At 36.9% G+C, this 27675-nt stretch overlaps 1 protein-coding gene across 4 annotated transcripts in view; it reads right to left on the minus strand.

Moving 5' to 3' along the window:
- The window catches only part of LOC132131193 (metabotropic glutamate receptor 7-like), a 235591-nt gene that overhangs the window by 156459 nt on the left and 51457 nt on the right, over window positions 1-27675 (minus strand). For all 4 annotated transcript variants that reach the window (XM_059543192.1, XM_059543190.1, XM_059543191.1 and 1 more), the window contains exon 2: window positions 19174-19390. In XM_059543192.1, the coding sequence (XP_059399175.1) occupies window positions 19174-19390 (217 nt within the window). The remainder of the gene's footprint in view (window positions 1-19173; window positions 19391-27675) is intronic.

The raw sequence follows: 27675 nt of genomic DNA on the forward strand, positions 1-27675 counted from the left end.
TGAGAATATCAAACATTTGATAAAAATATAAAGAATGCATATAAAAAAACCTTGCAAGGTCGTGCAACAGTGATTTTTCCACAGTTAAGGGGCATGTTAACTCAGTTACATTACACTGTAATCCAGTAATGTACATTTTAATTGCATAATTGCATAAAATTTTGAGCCTATTTAAGAAAAACTATATTGTATAAATTATTTTTACATACCCCACTTGCAAATGGCTATTACATATAATTACATCACTTTCATTTATTATTATATCAAATGAAAACATAAATAAAAAAATAAATAAATAAATAAAAAAAATGTGTAGGCTAGGAAAAATACATTTTAACAAATTTAGTGATTTAAAGATGTTTTGATATTTTACTGGGAAACAAGACAAAAATACAGATTAGAACATTTTCCGCAGAGATCTTTTCACCATCTCGTATTTAGGGCAACATTCTCAGAAGATTCTGGCACTGAGCAGCATCTGACATTCACCTCTGCATCCGTCCCCTTTCATGCTATTTTCCCGACACTGAGCAACTGGAAGCTCTCCAGTTTTTTTCTGTTTTTTTGCTCCCTCCTCAGGACCTGTGACTCAGACACCATCTCCAAGGTCGGCCGGTTGCTGCTGTAAATCAGTCTTAACCATACGTCATAATCTCAGCATTGGTTCTATTGGATGATCATAAAAAATTGTTTATGCAAACCTGATCATTTACTTTTTCATTCTAAATAATCAACAAGACTGTACTGTTTAAAAGAAAAAAATAAACAATGTTAAATAAGGAGAATCTAGTCTGTAAGGACTGGTTTCTTTATGCATAAATGTTAATAATCAATATATGTTTTATATTTCATGAAGAGTGATGTTCCACTATTATGCTCAGGTGGTTGATTGTTGACTTAATTGCTTTTTTATTCAAATTTTGCTGCTGAAAAAAATATCTGCTATAAGATTTAAGAATCAATTTTCACTTCAACAATTGATTTGGGAAAATAATTTTTACTCATGAACTGCTTGTAAATTACAGTAATCTATTAATATCTAAAAGTATCTAATTATATATATATACATTTTTTTTTTCATCAAACCTTAATTAAGCAGTTCTGAATTTTTCATGTGAGACATGCAATCACGAAGTAAAAAATTATTTTCTTGATTTGCATTTTATTATTTATTTGTTTTTTTGTTTGCTTGTGTGGGTGACACCAGGATGCAAATATAAATTCTAACATTTAAACCAACAAACAAACAAATAAATAAACAATTAAAATACAAATTTAAAAAGTCATGTTTTCCCCAGTGCCTACAACTTCCTTTTCTATTTTGTGCCAACTTCCCCAAATTAGGATGAGAAAATTTGTTTTTGTGAGAATAATAATAATAATAATAATAATAAAGTGAATGTACAAAAAAAAAACCAACAACAACAACAACAAAACAAAAAACAGAGAAAAAATAGTGCAGCGGAATGGAAAGACATATAATTAAAAAAAGTTTGTATTATTTATTTGTACTAGCCAAGTATACAATAACATTTAACAATGCTATCTGTAGTTAATTATTTTAGGTACACACTGAAAGTTACTTCAGTCTAATATGAACAACCTTAAGTATCAGCAGGAATGTCTTAGCAAGCTCCATTAATTATGTATTTTACTTTTAATGATACAAGATTACAACATCAAATTGTTACACCGCCTATATGCACCTTCAATTTCATGCTACAGATCTCAATATGAATCACTGATCTCATTCATTTTCAGCCCACAGTGACATTTTGTTTCCCCACAATTCACGCTGCACCCCATCACGCTTAAATTACCCAATTTTGTATAATTTGGCAATCTCTTTGAAATTTGTACTAAAAACATTCCCATGCTTGTTTTCAGACATCTAGGTTGAGGTTTTGGACATGGCTCAGTGCTTTTCAAAAGCATGACTGACTGCGTTTGTGTCTCGCTGGATTGATCTCCTTAATGTTTTATTTTGCATTTTGTCTTCGTCTTGTCTTCAGCACAATAAAACAAACAGGCATAGACTAAACACTGCATTCAATGGGACAAAACACAGCTTTGAAGTTGAGTAGAAACATGGCTTTTAAGTTGAGAAGGAAACCCCCTCTGAAGCCACCTCACACGTTTGCTCCCCCAGGAGCTTGGTGATTTATTTACTTTGTTTACACTGCCTTCACTCTCCATCTTTTGCCTCCTCTTTCAATATTTAATGCTATAGGTGATATGTGTTTCTCTTCTGGAGTGAAAGCAACTGCCTGTTCACACAGGATGTATAATTAAAAAGCCCCTTATACCAAAAATGCAGATGACAAAATCACACAACCACACAAACACACAACAAAAGGAATATTGTGGGGATTTTGGAAACCATATCCATTACCGGAACTGTGATGCAAAAGTTTTAGAAGCTAAGTTCTGTTTTCCTTGACTATGTGGTGCATTTTTCATTTTGCAGCACAAAGCTGTGCATTTAAGATCAAGCAGAAAGGTCTGCCAACGAGATGTATCAGCAGTGAAATAAATGGTCAAAAAGGTAATGGCTAATCCTACTCCTGCTAGCACCCACCTTCTTGCCTTCAGGCAAATAAGATGGGTGAATGTTATATCACATAATTAATAATCATGACACCAGTCGATTCGGTATGAAAATGATCGCATCCACTTAGTTTTTTTTTTTTGTTTTTGTTTTTTTATGATTATACACACATGCACCTTTGTGAAAAAAGTAGTAGCCTTTAGATATTTAAAAGAGAGTACTTATAATGATACAGTATATATATATATATATATATATATATATATATATATATATATATATATATATATATATATATGAAATATACACAAAAAAAATTAAAGATTTTAAACACCCAACTGAATATTAATTGTAATTTAATTAACATTTATTAGTTATTAGTTTTAAATTATTATTTTATAATGTAAAAAAAGATAATGCAATCAGCTGAGCTTGTGCTTTTTACCCACTTAAATAGGATTTAAAGACATCTTTACATGTAATTTCATAATTACCTCTACTGTTTTCGAAATTTGCTTAAAACAATAATTTATGGTAAACTAAAATATACTTCAATGTAATTTCTATTCAAGCTTGTCATGTCTTAGTTATTTGCTAAATGTATATACTCATAAAATACATTAAATTAAATATCACATACACTTAAAAAATAGTCAATACATCAAAATAAGTTTACTTTATTAAATTATGGCAAGATATTAAATCAATGATTTAAAATGCACTTTAAAGTAATACATTTAATTTGACTATATTACAAATTGCACTTGTAAAAGTGTTAAGAATCATGCAAGTGTCTGTCTTTAATAGAACTGTAACTTAATTTATATTACACTGTTTATATATATATATATATATGTGTTTTCGCTATTTCAATCTTTGAGGACCCCTGGCCTGCTGTAATGGGTACATTCTGCAGAAACCAAAGCTGGAAATATAGTAACTGTCAGTAACTTTGCAACCGCTGACAGCTGCCAAGAAGCTTCTTCCAAATCTCATCCATCATCAACTGAACATATGAAGAAAAGGCCATCAGCACATCTAACACACACGGTTTAAAAGTTGGCCAATTGATTGAAGGAAAATGTTCTAGAGATGAAGTTGAAAAACCTGCACCATTGAATCATAACAATAACAGGAACGTGTATTAAAGTAAATTAATCTGGATCTCATGTTGTCTTCAAAGTGCTTGACTTTAATGTCAAGAAACATCCAAACACCCTGTTCTCGCAAAACCAAAGACTTGCCTGAACAAAATAAACTTGCAAAGCATAAGCTGGACATATGTTCTCAGCACCTGCTTAATCTTGCCTTTGTGAGGCAAGACCTCAAGCAGTCTTTCAAGCAGCTCACCCACACTCGAGCGTTTTGAATTAATATTCCACTGGCCAAATTTCCATTTGTTGGGGCACAAAATCTCTGACTACGCACACAGCTCGAGGGACTCTGGGAGCTGGAAAGGTCAAATCCCATACGTGAGAAGCAGCAATGAACACTTCAAAATGAAAAATAAATTCTACTAGACTGCTAAGAACTAATAATAGCAAATATATATTCCATTGTTGAAACCTCAGCTTGCAAAGAGCAAAAAATTAAAGCACTACCAATCCATGAATGAAAACAAGCCTTTTATTAAGAGGGGCACTTCCTTCATCCATTACCCAGTACTGAGAACTACACACTAATGGATGATTGGGGTTGATTTCCTCTTGGATCGCATCCATTAATTGAAGTGATTGGATGATGATGCTGTGGTGTGGATAGAGGGTCATTTTATACTAGGGCTGTGCGATATGGACAAAAAAAAACAACAATGCGATTTCTTTGATCAATTTAGCAATTTCGATTTTGACACACACAGACATGCTTTACAGTCATAAATACATTCAGTATAAATTTTAAACATATTTCCAAAAGAAAACCAATTAGAGCTTTATCAAAAAGTTGTAACATGTCCTACAAGAGTCTTACAAGAGTTCAAGAGGATCATGTTGGATTTCAAAAGGCCAAATTTGACTGGATCTTAACAACAAATGGTCTGTAAACAAGAAGAAAATATAAAACACTCATAATTTAACTCTCATCTTCTCATATTGACTACAGATTAATGAATCTGTAAAATAAAAGCAGACTGCGGAGGGAAAAAAGGCAACTGGCTACTGGGGAAAATCCCATGGCGCATTGCACATGTTTAAAAAATTCTGTTTGAGGAACCCAGCGAGACTAAAGCTTGTCTTTGGGACTCAGCTTGTGGTATTTATGTAGGATTTGTGGATCTTCTGTTTCAGCAATGTATCTGGCTTTTAAAGTCGTGGAGATCAGCCTGGGCTGTACTATGGAACCTGCAGTTTAAAGCACTTGCCCAGGCTACAGGTATTTGAGTATGCTGCTCAGCAGACCTGAATAAATTTGCTACTTCAATAAAAAGCACCCGAGTAAAATGAGTTACACCTCTTCTAACCCAAGCCGGATGGCTTGTTTTCGATGCATGACTCATAGTTTCATGATCAAAGGCATGGAGGTGGATTAAAGTCATTAAGCTGTCTTGAAGATATATCGGGCACAAACTATGTTGCATATTGAAGTCATGAGCTGATGATTAATGCATTGACAATTCATGGGATAAATGAGGAGTATAACCTCACAGGTTCCATCCTAATCGCTTTTCGCAAGGTTTTGCGAACAGCAGTTTGAGTGACAAAAACATTTGGCTAAGATAGCATAAAAAGCAGGGTAAATAAAGAAAATCACAGGCTCAGTTCAAAAACATAGTGCATAGGCAACTGCATCTTAACTGGCCTGGAACTTCATAAGTGGCCAATTTGGAACAGTTTTCATGAGCAGAAACTTTAGTCATCACTGCATATATATATATATATATATATATATATATATATATATATATATATATATACAGTACAGACCAAAAGTTTGGAAACATGACTATTTTTAATGTTTTTGAAAGAAGTTTCTTCTGCTCATCAAACCTGCATTTGATCAAAAATACAAAAAAAAAACAGTAATATTGTGAAATATTATTACAACTTAAAATAATAGTTTTCTATTTGAATATACTTTAAAAAAATAAATTATTCCTGTGATGCAAAGCTGAATTTTCAGCATCATTACTCCAGCCTTCAGTGTCACATGTAACATCCAGTCCATCACATGATCATTTAGAAATCATTCTAATATTCTGATTTATTATGAGTGTTGGAAACAGTTCTGCTGTCTAATATATTTGATGAATAAAAGGTTAAAAAGAACTGCATTTATTAAAAATAAAAATAATATCTTATAATATATATTCTAATAATATATTTTCTTTACTATCACTTTTTATCATTTTAACACATCCTTGCTGAATAAAAGTATTGATTTTATAAAAAAAAAGAAAAAAAAAAAATACTGACCCCAAATTACTGACCAGTAGTGTATATTGTTATTACAAAATATTTATATTTTAAAATTTAAAAATTTGTATTTTTGATCAATTAAATGCAGGTTTGATGAGCAGAAGAAACTTCTTTCAAAAACATTAAAAATAGTAATGTTTCCAAACTTTTGGTCTGTACTGTATATATATATATATATATATATATATATATATATATATATATATATATATATAATTTTGTTTTTTGTTTTGTATTTTAATGAGGCTAAATTATTTTAAATTAATGTAAAAAAAAAAAAAAAAAGCTCTACTCTCTCGACTCGTAATTCCCAAAGTATCGCATGAGTGGACACTCTTCTCGTTCTGTTCCCGCTTTAGCCTGCAAATATATGCTAAATAAACAAAATGGATATTTGTCGTTTTTCTTTTTTTTTAAACCCACAGCTAAAAGTATATAGGTCTCTAACTCTTACACTTCCAATATTCATTCTACTGCCACTAATATCTGGAAATGTCAGTGACCTAGGGGAGAAAGCTACAGGGCCGAAACAGCCCATACTTTCTTCTTTCTCAAAGCAGCAAATTGGAGAAATTAATCGTGCCTTCTCAACCTTTTACTACCACAAGTTCCCATGGATGAAGTACTCAGTTTCACTGGATTCAGTTTTTTGTTTTTGCTGTCACCACTTTTCTTCAAATACTGCAAGATGCACAGACGAGCTGTTTACAAAGTTGAATCTCGAAACTGGAAAAAGTTGTCAGAGAAGCTGACAAAACATGCTTCATCACAGGTACATTTATCAAGCATGGAAATGTGGGAGAGCTACAAACAGACTGCAACGTCAGGGTCTGTGGCAGCACAGCTGTCACAAAGCTATCAAAGCACAGAGGAGAAAAAAAAAGAAAAAAAAAACGGGGAGGACTTGTGCAAATCTGTTGCTATCATAAATCTGCTTAACAAACTAGGCCTGCCTTTCCGTGGACACGGAAAGACGCAAAAGTCATCAAAGACTGAGCAAATTTTGTTTGCATTAGATACAACGAGGTCTGGAGAAATTTATTTGCTTTGTTGACTGTTCCAGTTCTCTTGATGCTGCAGGGATTGTTTCTGGTATTAAAGAAGGATTGCAGTCATGTGGGCTGAAGAAAATTCCCATAATTGCTCAGTCATACAATGGAGCATAGTGAACAAAGACATAAAAACTTCTCTAAATGTGTCTAACAAACTATACTCTATGTTTGCAGAGCCAAGCCACCATTTCAGGTTTTTGATGATGCAGAAGCTCTTAAACCAAAACGAAACATGCTGGGCGTGCAAATACTGATGTGTTATGCAGTCAAATCACTACATGCTGCCATCATTGGCTGTTTGTAAGAAGAGGGAGAAAAGTGGTTTGTGGAGGCAAGTGGATTGTATCACCACACGACAATCTCTGCTTCATTACTTCCATAATTATTCTTGAAGAAGTTCTCAGAGTTGTACATGTAACACACAAAAGACTGCAAGGTGCATGTACAACCATGGCTGATGCAGCCTTAGCAGTAAAGAGTCTGAGACCACATCTCCAGCGTTGCAGAGAGGAGCATTCATGGGAGGCAATATGGATGCAGGTGAAAAGGTTTTGTGAGGGTTTTACTGGTGTTATTTGCAGAGGGTTCTCCTTAAACTGGAGGAAAATGTAAAAGAACCTCACAGACACCTCCCTGGCTTTCGCAGTACTTAGTACCAACCACACTTGGCCAGCGTGATGAAAATGTGAATCACAGATGTTTAAATGTCAGTTGTATCTCCCTGTTTTAGACACTATGCTGGCTGAATTGGACAGGTGATTCTCAACTGATGCAATGGTCCTGAGCATGGCATGTGATGCTGTGCTCAGCTGTGAGAAAAATGCCATCGGTCCTTTACTAAACATGTATGCAAGCTTTAAGATCCACCTTCAGCTTGTGACAGCTGAAATGGACCATATTAAATATGCGATCCCATCGCCGATCACCCTTGAAAAACGTACAGATAAATTGCGGAAGGATAAATATCAAAACTTTAACCGACTCCTTGAGTTCACTCTCACACTGCCCGTTAGCTCTGCTGCATCATTGATGAGAAGAATCAGAAACTGGCTCCAATCTGTGTTGGCTCAGGACAGATTTTCCTTAATCTTGATAGTCACCACATAATTATAGGGGGAGGTTTTAATTTGATTCAAACTACAAGTTTTGACTGGTCTTCTTCAAAACGTTCCACGTTGTCCATTTATGCCAGGCTTTTAGTCTCATACTACCATGACTGTATTGAAGAGGAGAAATGCGGTATTGGTATCTTTTTGGACCTATCAAAAGCCTTTGACACCATTGATATTGATATTTTACTGCACAAATTACAACAGAGGTCTAGCACTTGAATGGTTCAGAAGTTATCTAAATGAGAGGGAACAGTATGTCCATGTCAATGATCATAACTCTACTTGTAAGTCCATAATTTTAGGGGTCCCCCAGGGCTCCATTTTAGGGCCACTCTTATTTATTGTATATATAAACGATTTTGTAAATTCATCGACATTATTCCATAAAACCATCTTTGCAGACGATACAAATTTGTTTACATCACATAGTAATCCAATTATTTTACAAGATATACTCAATTCAGAGTTAATAAAAGTTGACTCCTGGTTCAAATGTAATAAAACGTCATTAAATGTAAGCAAAACAAATTTTATTATATTCAAATCGACCAAGAAAAAATTACTTTGAAAAAATTAATGACCAATTGATAAAAAGAGTGCATTCCACTAAATTCCTGGGGGTCATCATTGACAAATCTCTAACCTTTAAATGTCATATTGAGCATCTTGTAAACAAATTGTCAAAGTATGTTGGCTTGTTTTATAAGATCAGACATGTTCTTCCGTTATCTGCTCTACTCTTATTGTATAAAACTCTCTTTGAACCACATCTTAATTACTGTAATGTGATATGGTGCAACACCTTCACAAGTCATCTTAAAAACCTTGCGTCATTACAAAAGAAAGCCATATGGGCTCTGTCCTGGTCCGAGATAAATTCTCCTACTCACCCTCTATTTTATCGCTATGAGTTACTAAGACTAACTGAGCTAAATAAATATCATAATGCCTGTTTTATGTTTCAAATTGTTAATAATCTGAACTCTAGATTAAGTAGCCTTGTTCCTATCTCCAGCCCCCAGCACACTTACCAAACGAGAACCAAATCACTCATATCTGGAAAATATCGCAGACGTGTTCGTCCAGTATGACCGTTGTCTGTAGGGGGCCACAGATCTGGAATGGGATTGATGATGGCCTTAAGGTGTTGCCCTCTATCTCCAACTTTAAGAGACAACTAAAAAAACATTATCTATCAACCTATATTTAATATATAACTGTCTTTTCATGGTCTACTGGGATGTATGTGTATGATTGTATGTGTATGTATTTTTATGTCTGTATTGGTATGCTCTCGCATGCTTTCAGTTCATTTAACATCGTCTGGTTGCAGGTGGTAAATGTTTACTTTGTCTGTACCAAATTATTTGTTTTGGTTATTTATTATTATTTTTTTTACTTTTTTTTTTTCATAAACTATGGGCCCCCACTTATAAGCTTTTTTAGTTTCTTTGGGGGACCCATTTCACTATACCTAATTTGTATTTTCTGTACCCCTGCTGTATCATCATAGAATTTGCTGGTATTTGTGAATAAACTCAAACTCAAACTACTAAACAGATTAGCTTGTCAGATCCCTGGAGATCAAGATTTCAGACTAGGAGAGTCTTCTTTTTCTTTTTCTTTTCACATTGACCATTCAAATTCAATAATCAATTTGTTTTCTTTTAGATAATAGAATGATGCACTCTATGTCAATTATTGTGACTATCATAGTATTGCCATCTCTGATCATGCCCCCACCTCTCTGTATTTAATGTTTCCACAAGCCAGAACCTATTTTAAACAATGGAGATTAAGTTCACATTTACACATTTAAATCTTTTTTTTTTCAATAAATGACAACAACTCTGTTAGCAGTAACACATTATGGGAGGCATTTCAATCTTACAGTATATGCGAGGACAGAGAATGTTATAAGTCTGTCATTTGAGGAGATCTGAGAACTCCAAGATGGTTTTCTAAACTAGACCTTCAATATTCTCTGACCCATTCACCCACAATTTAAAAAGAATGGCTTCAGCTTTATTCAGAGTATAATTTACTTTTAACTCATAAAGTTGAAAAACAACTGTTGAGTTACAGGCAGCATTTAGTATTTTTTATTTTTTGGTGAAAAAGCTGGCAAATTACTTGCATTTCAATCTCAAACTGATCGCAACTCTAGACTGATCCCCAAAATTAAATCTCCCAAGGAGGACGTAGTTTCTGACCCAGAAGAATTATTATTATTATTATTTTTTTAATATTACACAGATCTTTATTCCTCGGAATGTGACTCAAAAATATTGAGCGTAAATGATGGCTCCACAAATGATTTGGGCTGGCCTGTGTCTACCACGGAAGAACAAGAGGCAATTCATTCACTTCAAAATGTAAAAGCTCCTGGCCCTGATGGTTTTACCATTAAGTTTTTTTAAGACTTTCTCTTCTGCTCTAGCTTCGATACAACAAATAGTATAAAATGAGGCTTTTTTTCAGGGTGACTTCCAACAAACATGTCTGAGGCATCCATTCCATTGTTGCTAAAGAAAGATAAAGACACTTTGCTCTGCAGTAGTTGCAGGCCAATTTCGTTGTTAAATTTGGATAAAAAAAAAAATTCCGTGCCCTTCGCCCTCAGCAAGTGTTGCGTGCTGTTATTTCCCCTGATCAGACAGGCTTCATGGCTGGTAGACACTCTTTTTATAACACCAGAACACTTTTTATTACCATCCTTTCTTCAATTTCCGATATTGCTGAGGTTATACTGTCCCTCGATGCTGAGAAAGCATTCGACAGGGTTGAATTGGAATATTTGTTTTTCATTTTAAATATATTTGTTTTCAGCTCAGATTTTATAGCATGGATTCAATTATTATTCTTCCCCTGTAGCATCTGTGTACACTAATGCAACACATTCTAAAACCTTTCCCCTTTGTCGGGACACTAGCCAAGGTTACCCCCTTTCACCTCTATTATTTGCATTGGCTATAGAGCCATTAGCAATTTGGCTGCCAAGTCATTACTCAGTTTGGAAGCTCTTTTAAAACTGTCTCTCTATGCAGATTTCCTTCTTTTATATATAACTAACCCCACTTCATCATTACCTCCCAATTTATGATTCGTTTGGCAAATTTTCTGGTTACTAATTGAATCTTCAAAAGAGTGAACTGTTCTCAATCAATTTAGCAGCTGAGACACTTTCTCAATATCCCTTTTCCTTTAAGTGGGCTCAGAAAGAATTCAGCTATCTAGGCGTATTTATCACTAAATCAGTCACAGCTATTTTCAGAAAAATATTTTAATTCCCTTCTAGATGCTTATAAAGAAGATATTCAGAAATGGTCCTTTCTTCCAATATCGCTAATTGGCCGTATTTGGTAAAAAATTAAAATTTTACCCAAATTCTTATATCTCTTACAACATATACCCATTTATATCAACTTGTGTTTTTTTGTTACTTTGAATCAGATAACTTTCTCTTTTTTTTTGTTGGGTGGCAAAAATGCATGGATAAGAAGAAAGGTTCTCGAACTTCCATAATCGAAAGGGGGCCTTGTTTTACCAAATTTGCAACAGTATTACTGGGCTTGTAATATTACTAAGCTTTTGTATTGGACCAACACTTCAAAAGATTTTGGAAACCCTATTTGGATCCAAATAGAATTTTCATTCTCAAAATGTTCCCTTTATTCAAAGATTTGCTCTCAGCTTCCTATAAATAGTACAAATCTCTCAGACAGTTTAGTGGTGACCAATACCCTTAAAATATGGGTTAATTTAAGGATGCATTTTGGGTTAATCAGACCATCATCTCTTGCACCTATAGATATCAATGTATCTTTTCTACCATAATGTGCAGTTTTTCGTGACTGGTCTTCTAGGGTTCTTGGGATTGTCAGAAAAGTTTAATCTTCCTAAAACTCATCTTTTTTGCTTCTTTCAGACATTTTGTACAAAAAACACTATTCATCCTCCTGATTCAAAAATGTATACCATTCTTTCTCTTAGTCCAGATAGAAGAGGGCTAATCTCTGTTATTTATGAATCAATAGATTCTTTGAATTTGGACCCCCTTGGATAACTCAAGAATACCTGGCAACAAGAGCTGGGGCTAACTATAAGAAAAATAGACTGGGATTACTTGATTTAGTACATTCTTCTTCCTTATGTGCCAGACACAGTTTGATGCAATGCAAGATTCTTCACAAAGCGTACTACACTCACGCTAGATTAGTATCCACACAATGCAGCTTTAATCATTAATCAGCCATTCCATTAACAGCAAACAAACATGCCCTTAACTGAAGCACTATTGATCAGGGCAGAGCTCCTGTGACAATTTTGGCTAAGGTCGAGTCACACCTCATTAGTCAATCACTATCCACCGTTTCAGCCTCTGCTGTCTATTTCAGAGATGTAAAGGGGGGAAAAAATCTGTTAATTCCTAGTGGATCCTTCTCTCTTTTTCTGGCATTTCAGCTTCCAATGTACTGGCTCACGAAATAGGGCATAGTGGCACAGAATTCCCTGCATGTACAATTTGTGGGCCACTGATGCTGATGGAGAAGGGTAGAGTTCTGGGAGGGGGATGAATAATGTATTGGCAAAAGGCTTCACTGTGTGAAATGCTCTCATTGATATGTTGGCACTGTGTTCAATGCCTGAGAAGAACAGGGGGAGAGACATCTTAATGACAGCTTTCCCCATTCAACTCGAGACTCCACATGGCACTAAATTGTTACCTGAGCCCAAGTCGAGTCTATGTGACTGACTAGCTAATAGCCATCTGCCTCTACTTTCCTTTGATCTGGCGCTATTATGAGACTTAAGCCTGAAATCAGAAACGACCAGAAACGAAGGGCAACTGTCTACAGATGCACTAAGGAATAGCAAGGTCTTTCCAGGTTCTAATTCACAGCAGTACTCTTCATATCCTAGTTTGCAACTCTCGGGCTAATCTCTGCGGTTTGTGGGAGATTGAGAGGAACTGAACCTACCACTTTCCAGTGAGAATTTAAGGCTAGACAACTGTGAAATTAAAGTGACGACCACTTCCACTGGGGATGACACTAATTGCTGAATTGATTCATTACAAGCAGGGAATTTTTTCAATCTTGGTCCACTTAGTCCATCTCTTAAATGTAACCCAGGATAGTGACACCCACACTAATGTGTCCCAAAGTTAATTATTAAGATAAAATTTCAACAAATATCGATCACATTTCATGAAGACATGTCTGGAGGCAAATAATAAAACTTGTCATTTAGCAACAATTAAGAATAAAAGAGCTGGAGGCCACAAGCATTAATCATTGGATGTTCAGGTTCTCCTAGATCCTGTGGATGCAGAGAACAAAAAAGTTAAGAAACTATGTTTTTTTTCTGACATGTGAGATGCACAAAATCTTACTCTAGTGCACTTCAGAGCTAGAAAACATGCTAGAGATGCCTATGCTGACAAAGGTTTGGTAAAACAATGGATTTCAGGGAGAATTATCCTATGGGCCTTGCAGAGGTGCAAATGGGGCTGCAGTGGCTCAGTGGTTCATGTAGGTTGTCTACAAACCGGAAGGTTGGAGGTTCAATCCCCGGCTCCACCTGACCAAGTGTTGAGGTGTCCTTGAGCAAGACACCTAACCCCAGCTGTTCCCGACGAGCTGGATGGTGCCTTGCATGGCTGACGTCGGTGTATGAATGAATGAGTGAGTGAATGGGATGGGTGAATGTGAACAGTATCTTTGTATTGAACAGTATCATATTACCATTGTTAATGACATTTGTTGCCCAAAACCTGCAATATAGGGCTGTGGATAAGAGGAGACAGATTAGCCTCTCACTGCCTGTATAATGCATTGGGTTGACAGGTGAATGGTACAGTCACACTCACTGTCTGTTTGAATTTATCTATGCGTGCATCTCAGCTGTGAACACTGTCTCATACCTAGACCCTGCACCCGCAATGTCATAGCAACCCTAGCAGCCACATAGTAAAATGATAATAATAACTACTCAAAACGACTCACAGCAACATCCTGCAGCTAACAGTACCTTACCAATGTTCCAGAACACCCACGCAGCCACATAACAAAATGTTGAGAACCACTCAGAACATCTTAGCAACTTTATAGCAACACTCTGACAATGACAAAACCCATTATATCTTAATAAAACAGCACTGAACACACCATAAGAACCATTTAGCAACACCTTGCAGCTAAACACTGCACAGTAATAAGTTAACAACCAATCACAACTGCAACATCCTAACAATCAATCACAACACTTAAGCAACTGTACAGCAACATTCTAACAACAACAACTCAAAACACCTTAACAACCTCATAGCAAACCCTGCAGCTAGCAGTGCCTTAGAACCCTGTAGCAACCACATGGAAACATTCTAACAACCACTCAGAACTCCTTAACAGTCTCATAACAGTACCCTACAGTTAGCATTGCCTTAGCAGCCACTTAGAACTCCCTAGCAACCACTCAGAATATCTTAGAAACTGTACAGTAATGTGTTTAAAAACAGCAACATCTTAACAACCACTCACAGCACCTTAGCAACTGCACAGCAACACCTGCATCACACATCACCTTAGCAACCACCCAAAAATCACTAGCAACAAGTCAGAACACCTTAGAAAATGCACAGTAATGTGTTAGAAACCACTGAGAGCAGCAACATCTTAACAACCACCTTATAACAATTACTCAGAAAGTCTTAGCAACCTCAAAGCAACCCTCCACAGCAACTCCACCATTTAGAATGCCATAGCAATAGCAATGACAATCTAGTAATGTCATCACAACAAACCAGAACACCCTCGCAACTGCATAACAAAACGATATCAACGACTCAGAACTGCATAACAACACATTAACATAATAGCGTTTAGTTTTGAGTTGTCTTACTTGTTTCAATCTTAAAAAGAAAAAAAAACACATTCTGGAACTGATGAAAGAATTTTTATTTTATTTTATCTATAGTAGAAGAGAGCCTGTTATACCTCCAAGAGCTTGATTACATCCAAATCACATAAATATGTTTGACAAACAAACCCTCATTTAATATGAATCAATCCGTTTTCTCCTTGGCTGCCCTCATCTCAGGCATGAGTGTGTTTGTTTGGGCAAGACCATCTGAACACTCTAACTACTCTAAACCAAATCACATCCATGGCAGGATCTGCTGAAATTTTGATGAGAGATCAGACAACACTTGAAGTTACTTCTCCGCAGTATAAAGACAAGTTAGCCCTTGGGATGTCCTGGATTTTATTGGATTCACACAAAATCAATGAACAAATTCTAGGCGACATAAAGTACTAGATGACGTGAAAAATTTTAAAATGTGTGATCAGTCAAGCCAGCTATGAAAAAGTTCTAAGAACTAGAAATTATTGTGAAAATATATTGGTACAATAAAGTTATTCCGAACCTAAGAACATTTTAAAACTCAAAAGACTAAGAAGTGCTCTCTCTCTCTCTCTCTCTCTCTCTCTCTCCCTCGCTCGCTCTCTTTTTAATAAATTGTTACATTTGATATTAGAGGTAAAATTATACTGAATCTGCCTAAAATGTGTATAAGTGACCTCATCTTTCAATGCTAGAGCCATGAGAAGCCATGGGAACGAAGCGGGGCCGGTGGAGTGATTGGGAAATGAGCGACACTTGCTCCACTCTCCGGTCTCGAGTCCCACAGAGGAGATCGGATGAATACAAAAGAGGAGCAACGACAATGAAGGATGAGAGAGGACCAGGCCTGGATTTTATTTTGTGTTTGGTTTTTGTTTGTCGCGCTGTTTTGTGTTTTTTTGATTATTAGAACTTTATTTGGTTGCCGGTTCCCGCCTCCTTCTTCCCATGATTGTAAAGTTTTTAATGTGTTACACTGGTGCCGAAGCCCGGGAGGAAGGAGGGACACGCTGCCGAAGATCCCTCGCCACTGGGGTGAATCAGCCGCCGAGGATGCTCGAGGCGGTGGGCTGGAGTGAGTTGTTCGGGGGGACGGATGAACGAGTCCCACGATGGAGATTGGAAGGATACAAAATAAAATCCAGGCCTGGTCCTCTCTTGTCCTTCACTGTCGTTGCTCCTCTTTTCTATCCTTCCGATCTCCTCCGTGGGACTCAAGACCGGAGAGTGGAGCAGGTGTTGGTCATTTCCCAATCACTCCACCGGCCTCGCTCCATTCCCATGGCTCTCGGCCCCGCCCCACTAATAACAACGATATAGCCCACTAACATTAATTACGAACTGCAATATCCTTAGTGTGATTTTCGAATTGCAATTACGTCCACGTGCATTGCGTATTTTGAAGCGTGGGTGCACACGAGTTGTAAAAACAGTGAAGGTCTCAGAGCAATGTCATTAAAAGGTTCAATCGGTCCGCATTATTAAAGAGAAAAAAACTTGCTCACTTCAATACACTATATTCTGCATGAGATTGCATACACCAGAAAATTCAAATGTTACGAAAATGGTTTCAGGTAGGCTATGTTCATTCATTTCTATCATCCGTTTGAACTCTGCTCTTTTTTCGTTCGGGAAACAGTTTGTAAAAAGCATTTCACATGTGCAGAGCACAAACGCAGGGTTAATTGTAACACTAGAAGATTTAAACATTTCCACATAACAAAATGTACAAAATTTCGCAATATTTCCTTGATGTATCATCTGTTTAGAGAAAAGTTTGCCCAAGTTCAGAATTCTTTTGAAGATATTGCTGAACATTTATTTAACCATTGCAAAAATAAATTTCTGCCTGAACTAAATGTCATCCATTTTTTTTAAACAAGACACATCTGTTTATTTTTTTTTTTTTTTACCTATTTCACAATTATTTTAATCTCCAAACTGTTTTAGATAGTTCTGCTTTGCTCCTTATGCTTTTCTAAAAAAGGATTGGATTGGATTGTTGGATTGTGCTCTGTTCTCGCCGACACACACGGAAGGATCATGAATGCATTTTCTCACTTCTGAATCAGCTACTGTAAGTATGTTTTGTTATTAGTTTAAGTATTTGCTATTGAATGTTAAAATGCAGAGTTTTGCGCATCGTGTGTGTGTGTGTGTGAGAGAGAGAGAAAGAGAGAGAGAGACAAAGAGGGGAGAGAGAGGGGGTCACACAGTGGAGTCAGCTATTTTAACAGTGGCTTGTGTACTCCAAATACATATGAGCATCATCACTGTCTGTCACGCGACTCTGTTTCCCTTCTAGGCTTGAACTGATGGTAAAACTAAGGACATTATTAACTGTCTTTACATTTATTTTGAAAGATGAAGCTCGTGATTATGGAAAGGAGCGTTACATTTTTGACAAGTGCATGCAGTCTTTGGCCAGTCACAATGCACTGGGTCAGTTGGCCAGTCAGAGAAGACTGTGTTTGTCAGAAGGAGGGACTTTGTAGAAAATTACGCGTTTGAGAGAGGCTGGGCATAGAGGACCTACAATAATGTACAGTATAGGGCTGTCAACGAATATTCTAAATTCGAATATCTATTCGAATAGTTTGAAAAAAACGAATTTCGAAGGTGAAAATTAATATTCGAATAAAAAAAAACATTTGGAAAAAAAGGCCCGCGGTAGTAGAGGAGTGGTTGTCTGCTTTGCGAGTGGGCGCGCTAGCGCGCCTGAGGGTTCAGGGACAGGTCACAGTCTCACAGGAGTCGTACTGTCTGGCACAGCATCACTGCTGAAAGTTGACGCGTCTTCATGGAAGATGCCAGCAAGTGCAGAGCCCAACTCGATCGCAGCAGAGAAAATGAGGTAAAATTGTTGACCCGCGAGATTGTTGTATGCAAGCTATTTAAGATACAGTTAGCATACCATTCGACAACTAGCAACATGAGGTCACATCTCAAAAATGTGCACCCAAATGAGCATGGCATAATGTGTGGAACTCCAGCTAAACAGTCACGTCTTGACACTTAACGTTACTTTGCATCACCCGCCACAAGCACTTTGTCTGCAACACGACAAGAGGCCATAACGGATAAAATAATTTCGTTCATTTTTAAGGACATGAGACAGATCAGTATCGCGGATGGGGCACTTAAATGTTTAAACTTAAATAGACTATCTATAAAAGTAGTTATGTCTCTTTGTATTATTTTTGCCTGTTATTGACGTAATGCGCGTCATTGACAACATGCGCAACCAGATGTTCGAACAGTTTGAATATTCGTGTATTTTTTAGAGGGAATATTCGAACGTAATTTTTCAGCAATTTTGACAGCCCTAGTACAGTATTTGAAAAATAATGTTTTTTTTACATTAAAGCATGTCAACCTATTCTGTTACACCAAATAATTTTTAAGTATTTAATAATGATATTTAAAAAAGATTCACATGACCCCTTTAAAAAGCACAAAAAAACTATTTTCTTACAAGTCAACCAACCCTACAAGACTTCTCATACTTTTCTTAAGAACTGCGAAACAATCATGAGTTTATTTTGTTGACATACCACAGGCTCCGTTATGCAACCCCAATTACTCATCATGTCAGATTACACCTTACCATCTAATTTGTTCCCTAAAAGGTACAAGTCAAGTTCCAGTAATTGGCTTCACTTGCTGATGAGGGAGATGTTTGTAAGGCATGACAAAACTTCTCCAGGCCCCAAAAATACCCTTAGACTCCAGAGGGTTAATTTTCTTTCCTTGGGGCACATCACACTTTGTTTTGCAAGACATTTGTGTGAAAAGTGTCTCAGAGACAGAACATCCCCACCGTTAAAAGACAATTGTGTTGTTTACATATCCATTTATTTGAGAGGTGCACTTCTTGTTTGGGGAAACAGTGCAAATTGATGGTTTGAAGCTGTCTCAAGCAATCAACTTTGTATGCAGAGAAGAATGAACAAAGCAATCCGAACATTTCTCATTGAATAAGGCTGAATAATCTGTAAATACTGATGAAACTGAAAGGTTGTCATTAGTACAACCAAAATAAGTCTCTTATAAACTATTTTGTTTACTCATGCAGAGACTGCTTTGAGTTTTTCAGGAGTTTCTCCTCAAAGACTTTTTGTTTATTGTTTTGTCTGACTCACCTGCTTCTCTGGAAATCTGCATGAAGGCCTCGACTCCTTTCTCGCCATAGCTTCCCTCCGAAGCCACTGTAGACACGTAATTCCAACCCATCAGTTTCACTATGTCCACCATGGCCTGCGCCTGGAAGGAATCGGGAGGTACGACGCGAGAGAAGAAATCGTACCGGCGGTCATCGCTCAGCTCTGGAGCGGTAGAGGCGTAGCTGATCTGCGGAATCTGAAACCAGACGAAAATAAGGTGGTTAGATTGACTGTCGCTGTGGTTCTTAAACTGAGTTGGTCTAATTTATATTTCCATCAGCTCTTATAATGGAAAATTATGGAGTGTTTCCCACCATGATTCTGAATTGAATGTCAATTACTCAAACTATCATAGGGAATTGTATTGTCTGCCTGTCTCTTTGACATGTCAAATTATGAATGCTGGTCTAATGTGGGTTTTTGCAGTGAAACTTATATCAAATGGACTCTGAGACAAGGATGCGCCGACTTTAGATCCCTCTCTATTGACATAAGTAATATTTACCTAAATTAGCTATTTTAACACTATTGCCTTGATTTTTATTTATTTATTTATTTGTATTTATTTTTTTCCCCTCAGACCTAAATTTTATTGAATAGAATGTGATATATGTATAACACATATTATAGAAATATTATGATTATATTTGTTTACAATTATTTATGCAAATATACATTATGAATATATTTTCAAAAGTAATTGTAAACAAAGTTAAAATATCATAATATTTCCAGAATCTTGCTTGCACTTGCTTTAAAGGAATTTTATTTTCTAAAGGTGTAACAATGAATAAATATTAAATGTTGATACTATGCAGTTTTTGTTCAGCTAATAATAAAGTTTAATAGTTAAAAAAGTATGAGTCATTCAGAATACTAATATATATGTACAATTGTGTTTTTGCTTGTCTTATGGAAGACATTTTTGCACTAGCATCACCAACTAAAGCAATTACAGGTTGCTTCTTTCAACTCAAGTCAAGGTCCTGAAGCAAGAACTCGCCATTCAAATGTTCCAAGTCAAAGAATGTCTTCCACAAAGAGTTTCATCCACCCACAGCAAGCTTTGACTATACACACCTTGAGAAGTCTGGTACAGATCTTGTTGCCCCAGAACAGGAGATAACAGAGATCAGCTTGAAGAGAGACCTAGAGTTTCAAAAGCAACACCCCTCCTCATTCCTCCATCTTTCTTGTCTTTCACACTCTTTCACGGACACGCACATAATACCAAGGCCCTGGATCGTAGCTTTAGCTCTTGTAAGCTGCCAACTGTGTATTTATTTGTCTGTGTGGATGACATGAAGGGTCGTGATGAACACTGTTCGGCTTAGAAATGGCGCCCCGTTATCGGACTCCATTATCTTGTCTATCAGGGTGACTGATCTGATGGTGGTGGATACTGTGTCCACAGAATTCAGTGGCCTGTCTTGTGTCAACTCAGGAGGTGTAAGAATAAGGTGTCCAGTCGGGCTATCCACCAGGTTAAGGTATCTTATATTCAGCCACACAAACAGAGCCAGGAGAATCTTGTGGCATCTTGTGGCCTTCTCATTCTGAAGTCATTACTGGTGTCACGGTAAAAATTCTGGGACTGAGAAACTGTAGGCACTGATGCATTTTGCTTTAATTGTCCCTCCAAAAAGCGAAAAAAAAAAAATTGTGACCAAATCCTTCCGAAAGTCCTCAGTCCATATAAAAATTTGCTATGTATTTAAAGAAGCATGTTGAGAGGAGCTTCTTCAAATAAATGTCTGGACAAGCCACGAGAAGCCAAGCAGGATCTCTCACCATATATTCTTTTTTGTATTGCTACCATTATTATCTATAGCTGCCTTGCGAGCTGGTAAACAGGGTCTCAAGGGTTGTCACACATCCAAACAAACATCCTCGTAAGTCAACATTTGGCGTTCAAAACCACCTGAAGGGTTATTTTTTTTTCACCTGCCAGTGCATAATGCGGTCATGACCCTGGAGTCCTCTGCCTGGGCCAAAGACAGATAAGTTTCTGGATAACAGATCTGCCTTATGACCGCTGGGGCTCATTTTTTGCATCCACTCGAAAGGTCAGGTATGTTGACAGCACTCATAAAAAGAAACAGATAAGGTGTTTGACAAAGGACTGACCTGGCATTGATTGGAGTTGGAGTACCTCTGTCTGAGTGAACTGGACAATCACTGTAGACCGAGGCTACAGCATTGGACGTGTGACATGGTGGATGACATTTCCAGTGACATTTTCTCCACCTCCATTTTCCACCCAACACGAGCAAAACTGGTGACATTAACTTTTATGGTGGTTGAGAAGTAGCACTATTAGAAGGGTGAAGAAAGAAGATGCTTATTCTTTTCCATTCAACAGAATGCTGTCAAGTTCCAATAAGACAAAAAAAACCTCCATTGAACTACCATAAAAGTCAATTTGTGCACAATATTTCAAGTCTTCTGAAGCTTATAGGAAGTTTGTGGGAGGAACAATTCACTGGAATAAAGTACACAAAGTACACAAATTAAATTCATATCGACAACTTTTATGGATTTTTTTTGTCCTTGTTGGAGCTTACAACATGACAGGAGATATACTTTTACTTTATGGAAAGAGTAATAAGAACATTCTTCAGAATTTCTCATTTTATGTTGATAATTTAGAATTTATACTGGTTAGAATGACTTGAGGTTAAGTAAATGGTTTTGGGACTGAGTAAATGGTTATCTCTGGTGAAATGCTTCCTGCCACACAATGGCATTGTTCACCCTGATGGTGTTCGTTCACATCACATGGCATGTTGTTGACCGTGCCATTTACATTGAGCTATCACCTGAAGTAATTACAGCATCAACTACCCATTTCAGTAGACTTTCACACAAGGAATCTACCAACTGGACTGAAGCATACAAAAGGCCTCACTGAAAGCTTGGGATTACTTGCATATGCTTGAACTTGCATTCCCAAGCCAGCTCAACCCTTGACCCTTAATTAGAAGGACTATATAAATCACAGAGAAATGCTTGGGCTTATAAAGGCCAAGAATGTCTATGTCAAGAAATCTTGAATTTAAAATGTACAACAAATGTAACTACCATGCTACATGCTGGCATTTCTAATGTTCTAATATGTGACACAAGGACCCAGAATGAGTCAAGCTGAGGAAATCAAATTAATATGCGGTGAGTGCCGTTGATGTGAAGTTCGTTTTTCTCGTTCTTAGTGGCGGCGGATTTTAATCACTCTGACCCGCTGCACAGGGCTGCAGCAAATCACTGATTTCATTACAAGTGCCCATTCTTCCACGCCTGCTACTGACTGTTGACTGAAAGAATAGCAGCCCAGTTTCAATTCCTTGACACATTTTATATGTCACAGATAATGGTGCATGGAATTCCCAAGGGTGAAGTAGAGTGCAGCGAAACATCATAATGTCAATAATCACTACAGTGAAAGTAATTTAGGTAAAGAATGCTCTTAGCAGATATTCAGTTGGCACTCTGGAAGACCTAAATAATTTATTTTCTCGCCTTTGTTAATGTTCACGTTGTTGCACTAACTCTCTTAGTTAATCCTACAAAGCCCTCTCGAATGGCATAATTCATCACATGTGAATTTACTGACATGGAGTAGATTATTCCTGTTTAATCTGGTGGTTTAATTTGTCTATTCTATGCGTCTCGGGAAACCAATGAAGAGATTTGGAAGTAAATTTGGAGAAAATTGTCATTGTTTAACAACATCCTAAAGAACAATCATTTGTCTCACCAAGAGAATGACTGAAAGAGTGTCTCACTCCCTACATCTCGTAATAAGGAGTCCACTGTGGATGTGGATATCGAACGGTGCCACAGGGGAAAAGGCTTAACAATTAGGTCAACAAGAAAGGTATTAATCTTTCCCTAATTGAAGGCTGCAGTACAATAGGCTACAATAATGCCGCAGTACATGTATGTCAGAAAAACACAAATGCTTCAAATGACTGATACCTCAAAGACTTCTGATTGGCTTAACAACAGCAGCTAGAAAACACTCGCTTTCACTGCGCACAGAGTTCAGGGTTTTCTGTGAGATGTTGTAGTTTGTTTATTTTATTATTTTTAAAGTAATGATAATAAACTGGTTATGTAGTTATATTGGATCCTGGAAACTCTTTACTACAGCAGTAAGTTCTTGCATTTTGTGACAATTGGATCATGAAAAGCCTCCAGCCAGACTAACCTACAAAACCTCAAACAATCATCCACTCTCAAATATCAAAGATTCCCACTGCTAGAAACCAAAACCACATAAACGGAGCAAACTCTAGACACCATATCCTAATACCACTGCTGAGCCATACACAAACACGTTCAGATCCTACTGCATGAGGAAAAAAATATGATTCCTTTAAAAAATGATACAATTTTCACATTCATTTTTCAATTAAGAAGCATGATTTTTCACAGTTCATTGACACCATCAAAACTGAGGATAAATTGTCAAGGGAAGTTAACAAATTATAAAATCTTTTTAGCACAACAACACGGAAAACTGCATTTTGCGTACTTTTTTGATGTAAATGTGTACTGTGTAGATTTTTTCTAACTGTAAGAACAGTAAAATCCTGTAAGTGGAAGCTAGCCAATTATAACATACAGTGTAGGTAATTCTACAGTAGTCCTACAGTAGTCTTTAACCAATTGAGTTAATGTTGTTTCTTATTTATATTTAATTTTATGCTATTGCTTATTTATTTACTGCACATGACATGGTTTAAGCTTTGACTTTTTTTAGAAACCACCTCAAGCACTGCAGCAATATGGTTGCTTCCGGTATAGATACATAGGAAGTGTCAGAGACGGAGAGTGGGAAAAGGCTGTGAAAAACAAAACTACAAATTAAGCCATTATTCAAAACTGTATACCCCGGCCCATTTAATAATATTTATAGGAAACTGTTGAATAAGCAATAAGCTTTATGTTGTGTCCATGTTTGGTGTTATAATAGTCATTTTGTAACAAATTTATGCAGCCAGGGACTGTAAAAGTTACCGGTGTCCTGACATTTTGTCCTACCCATCAGATTTTCCTATCCGGGTTTACTGCGCATGCGCACATCAATATAGCATCCTTTTTCTCATGCTAAACAACAATATTTAATGTACCTGCATTGCTGTAAGGGTAGGTTTAGGGTTGGAGTAGGTGTAGACTTTAATAAAAACTTTACAGTAGCATTTTTCATTGTCGAATTGTACTACCCACTGTTTTAGTGGGAGATAGGAAAATCAGACAGCGTAGGACAAATCGACAGAACAACACCTGCACCAAGAGGAGCATCTAAATCCCAATTAAAAAAGAGCACCGCCATTACAGACAACAGAGGATACAGCTTAAAATTTCTCTTGCCGACTTATTCAAATTGAGATCGTGTTCTATTCTGCTGGTAAGTATGGCTTACTCTATATTTTTTTTCGGCTCTGGATTTCAAGACCATGCAAATGTCTCTATTTCTAGGTAGTTCGTTTTGATCCTTATTTTTGTAGTCTGTGAACCAGGAATGCAACGTAGCTTAAAATAAGTCGCCCATCCCATCCCCAACAAAGCAGACTCACGCTCACACATGCATCAACTACAAAGACCCTGAAAACCCAAAGCATCAGACCCACAAACATCAAGGTTAGAGTTGTTTGTGTAGAGAGGTCTTGTGAAGGATTTTGGGATCCCACAACAGTATCTGCAAAACTCCATCGAGTGTCACATTTTGTCGACTAGATTACAAACCTGATGCTGTCAGATTTTGTAAATATAGCCATTAGTTGTCCTAAATGTGTCAACTTAAGGAATTGAACTAGGTTTTAATTAGTGGTGGGCCGTTATCGGCGTTAACGTGAGACTCTTATAGGGCGATAAAAAAAAAATATCCCCGTTAATCTATTCTCAAAGTTGGGTTGGGAGCTGGGTCTTTACTAAGCAAGCTATGATGACTTTCATCTTGATATTTTATATAACCGACTGGCTGAGGCCAGCCTAAAAAGATGCTCAGGACAGTTGACGGGCCACTGCTGCGCATCGTCACGAAAGCTTATCTTTTTCACGTGATTTTAAGCTTTACCGCTTGTCGATTTAAACATTAAAGCATCCAAACACAAGACGTGGTAAGACTGAACAGAGTAGCTGGTTACTCGCGCGCTGTGTTCGGTGCGCACAAGAGATCGAGAGCCGCGTATCACGGACAGCGACACTGAACCGAGCTCTCTTCTGCAAAGTTCTCCTCGAAGTCCCTCCTACACCTGAACCAACAAATACAAATCGCAGTTTGAACAAACAAAAAGATGTGAAAGAGCCCAATTCAGTACTCGCGGTGTTCAGGGCTCACGCAGATAAAGGCGTCTCAAAACACTTGAACATCGAATTTGATTATTTTCACTCTTGTGCCGACAAATACATACAAAATATGTCAAAAAAGTGGGATGTGTATTTTATTGGATGCGTTCATCGTCTCTTAAAGTGGCCGCGCCTAATTTAGCTACTAGCTGCTGTAATGTTAATCCAAGAAAATGAAAATGAAAATCACTCACTGCTCTTGACTGAATTACTCTGTAGTTTTAACAGTCAACCCAAAAATTATTCAGACACCGGATATAATTTTTTATATATATAGCAAAACTGCAATAATGTGAGAAATGTTGAAGGTGTCTGAATAAATGTAGGTTTGATTGTATATTTCATTTTTACATTGAAGACTATCCAGTGCTATTTTACATTTAATTATTTGGTTTCTGTACCTTGACACCTACAAGCTTAAAAAAAACTTAAACATTGTGTAAATAGCACAAATAAATAAAAATAAACGAACATACAAATTAAACAATTTCAAACAGGGCCCACTGGTACAACCTTCACCGGGGCCCCGCTGACCCTAGCTACGGCTCTGCTCACGCCTGTTTCACACATACTCCATCTGCAGTGCGTATGTGTGAAACAGGCGTAAGGTTGTTTGCACCTTGTGCAATGTAGAATTAGTTTACAGTTTTTTCAAGCACTTTGTGATGCATTTTGGAAACAGGAGATGAGCCCCTTTTCTAATGCACCACCTGTCTTGATAAACCCTTTCTCAAAGACTTACTGTTTGTCAATTTTATTTGGGTAACACACATATTCTGAATGCCTTCGGCAGAATTCAAATGAACCATTTTAATCTAGATTAATCTAGATTAATTTCAAGATAACAGAGAGATTAATCTAGATAAAAAAAATATCTATGCCCACCTCTAATTTTAATGCAGTTTCATGTTGATTTTCTCAAATTTCTCAAATCTCCCACTTACAGGAAGTCCCAAATGCAACATTTCCTGTTAACTTTATCATATACTGTCCTCTGCACCCAAATCTCATCTGAATGCAGTGCAGTCCATCGCTTCAAACAAAACCATTGACTCTTTCATCTTGCGTGTGCTGCAACGATAGCCTGCAGAGACATGCAAACTAATGAGCCTCAAGCTGCAGTTGTGGGTTGATAGTAGATGCCACACAATATCCACTAAATTACATTTGTTAAATTAATTTGGAACAGAGAAGGGTGCCATTGAAATGGAATGTCATTCCCTGGGGAAGAGGGACTGTGGAATTGGGGAAAGGCTGGTGTGTCCGTCTTTACCTTTTTGGGTGAAAAAAATAAATAAAAAATGGCTTTGGGCTCATGAGGCCAGTGACTGCATTACCTGAGCCTCATCTGGTGAACGCGATGAAGCTAAACCTTTTACCCACTGAAATTGGATCACTGTGTTGTAGGTTCAGTTAGTTATCGTCATATAAACCATGTACAAAATACAAAGAAAATCTTACTTTAATGCTTCTCCACAGTCTAAAGACAAAATAGAGCTATAGTGTATATAATATAAAAGGTATTAACAATAAAATATACATGTGCAGAAGGATCAATATTAACAAATTGTTATGTTAGTGTATTAATATAGTACTTATTAATATTAAGAATAAGCTAGAAATATTTAGAAATATTTTAGAAGTTTAGAAGTTAGAAATATTTTATTAAAATTTTAGTAATTCAACTTAGTTTCCAATTTAATATTTATATTTTATTTTAACTTTATTTCAGTTAACCCTCTGGGGACGGATTGGGCGGTACCGCCCAAAATGGCATACTTTTACAAATGTGTAGTTATCTCAAAAACTATTAATGCTAGAGAGATGCGTTTTTTTTTGCCGTCTTCCTCAGATTCCACTGAAAACAGCGGTATCCAGTTTGTATATTAAACACGCTTCCCTTATTGCGCAATACCACTGCGTAAACAGGCCAATGAAAACTATTATGTTAGGCAGATTCAACACACAACAACCAATGTAAAAACCGCTGGGAGGAATATTTTTCTAACCCAATCAGAGGAAGGTTACCATGATTTATTCTAGCCATTCAGAGGACTCTGTAGCTCTGCTGTAGCCTTGTAAAAGCTGGGCTGGACTATAGTAAAACGACCTCCAGCCAGGTGTAATCAA

The sequence above is a fragment of the Carassius carassius genome, chromosome 48 (assembly GCF_963082965.1).
Source record: "Carassius carassius chromosome 48, fCarCar2.1, whole genome shotgun sequence".
NCBI lineage: Eukaryota > Metazoa > Chordata > Actinopteri > Cypriniformes > Cyprinidae > Carassius > Carassius carassius.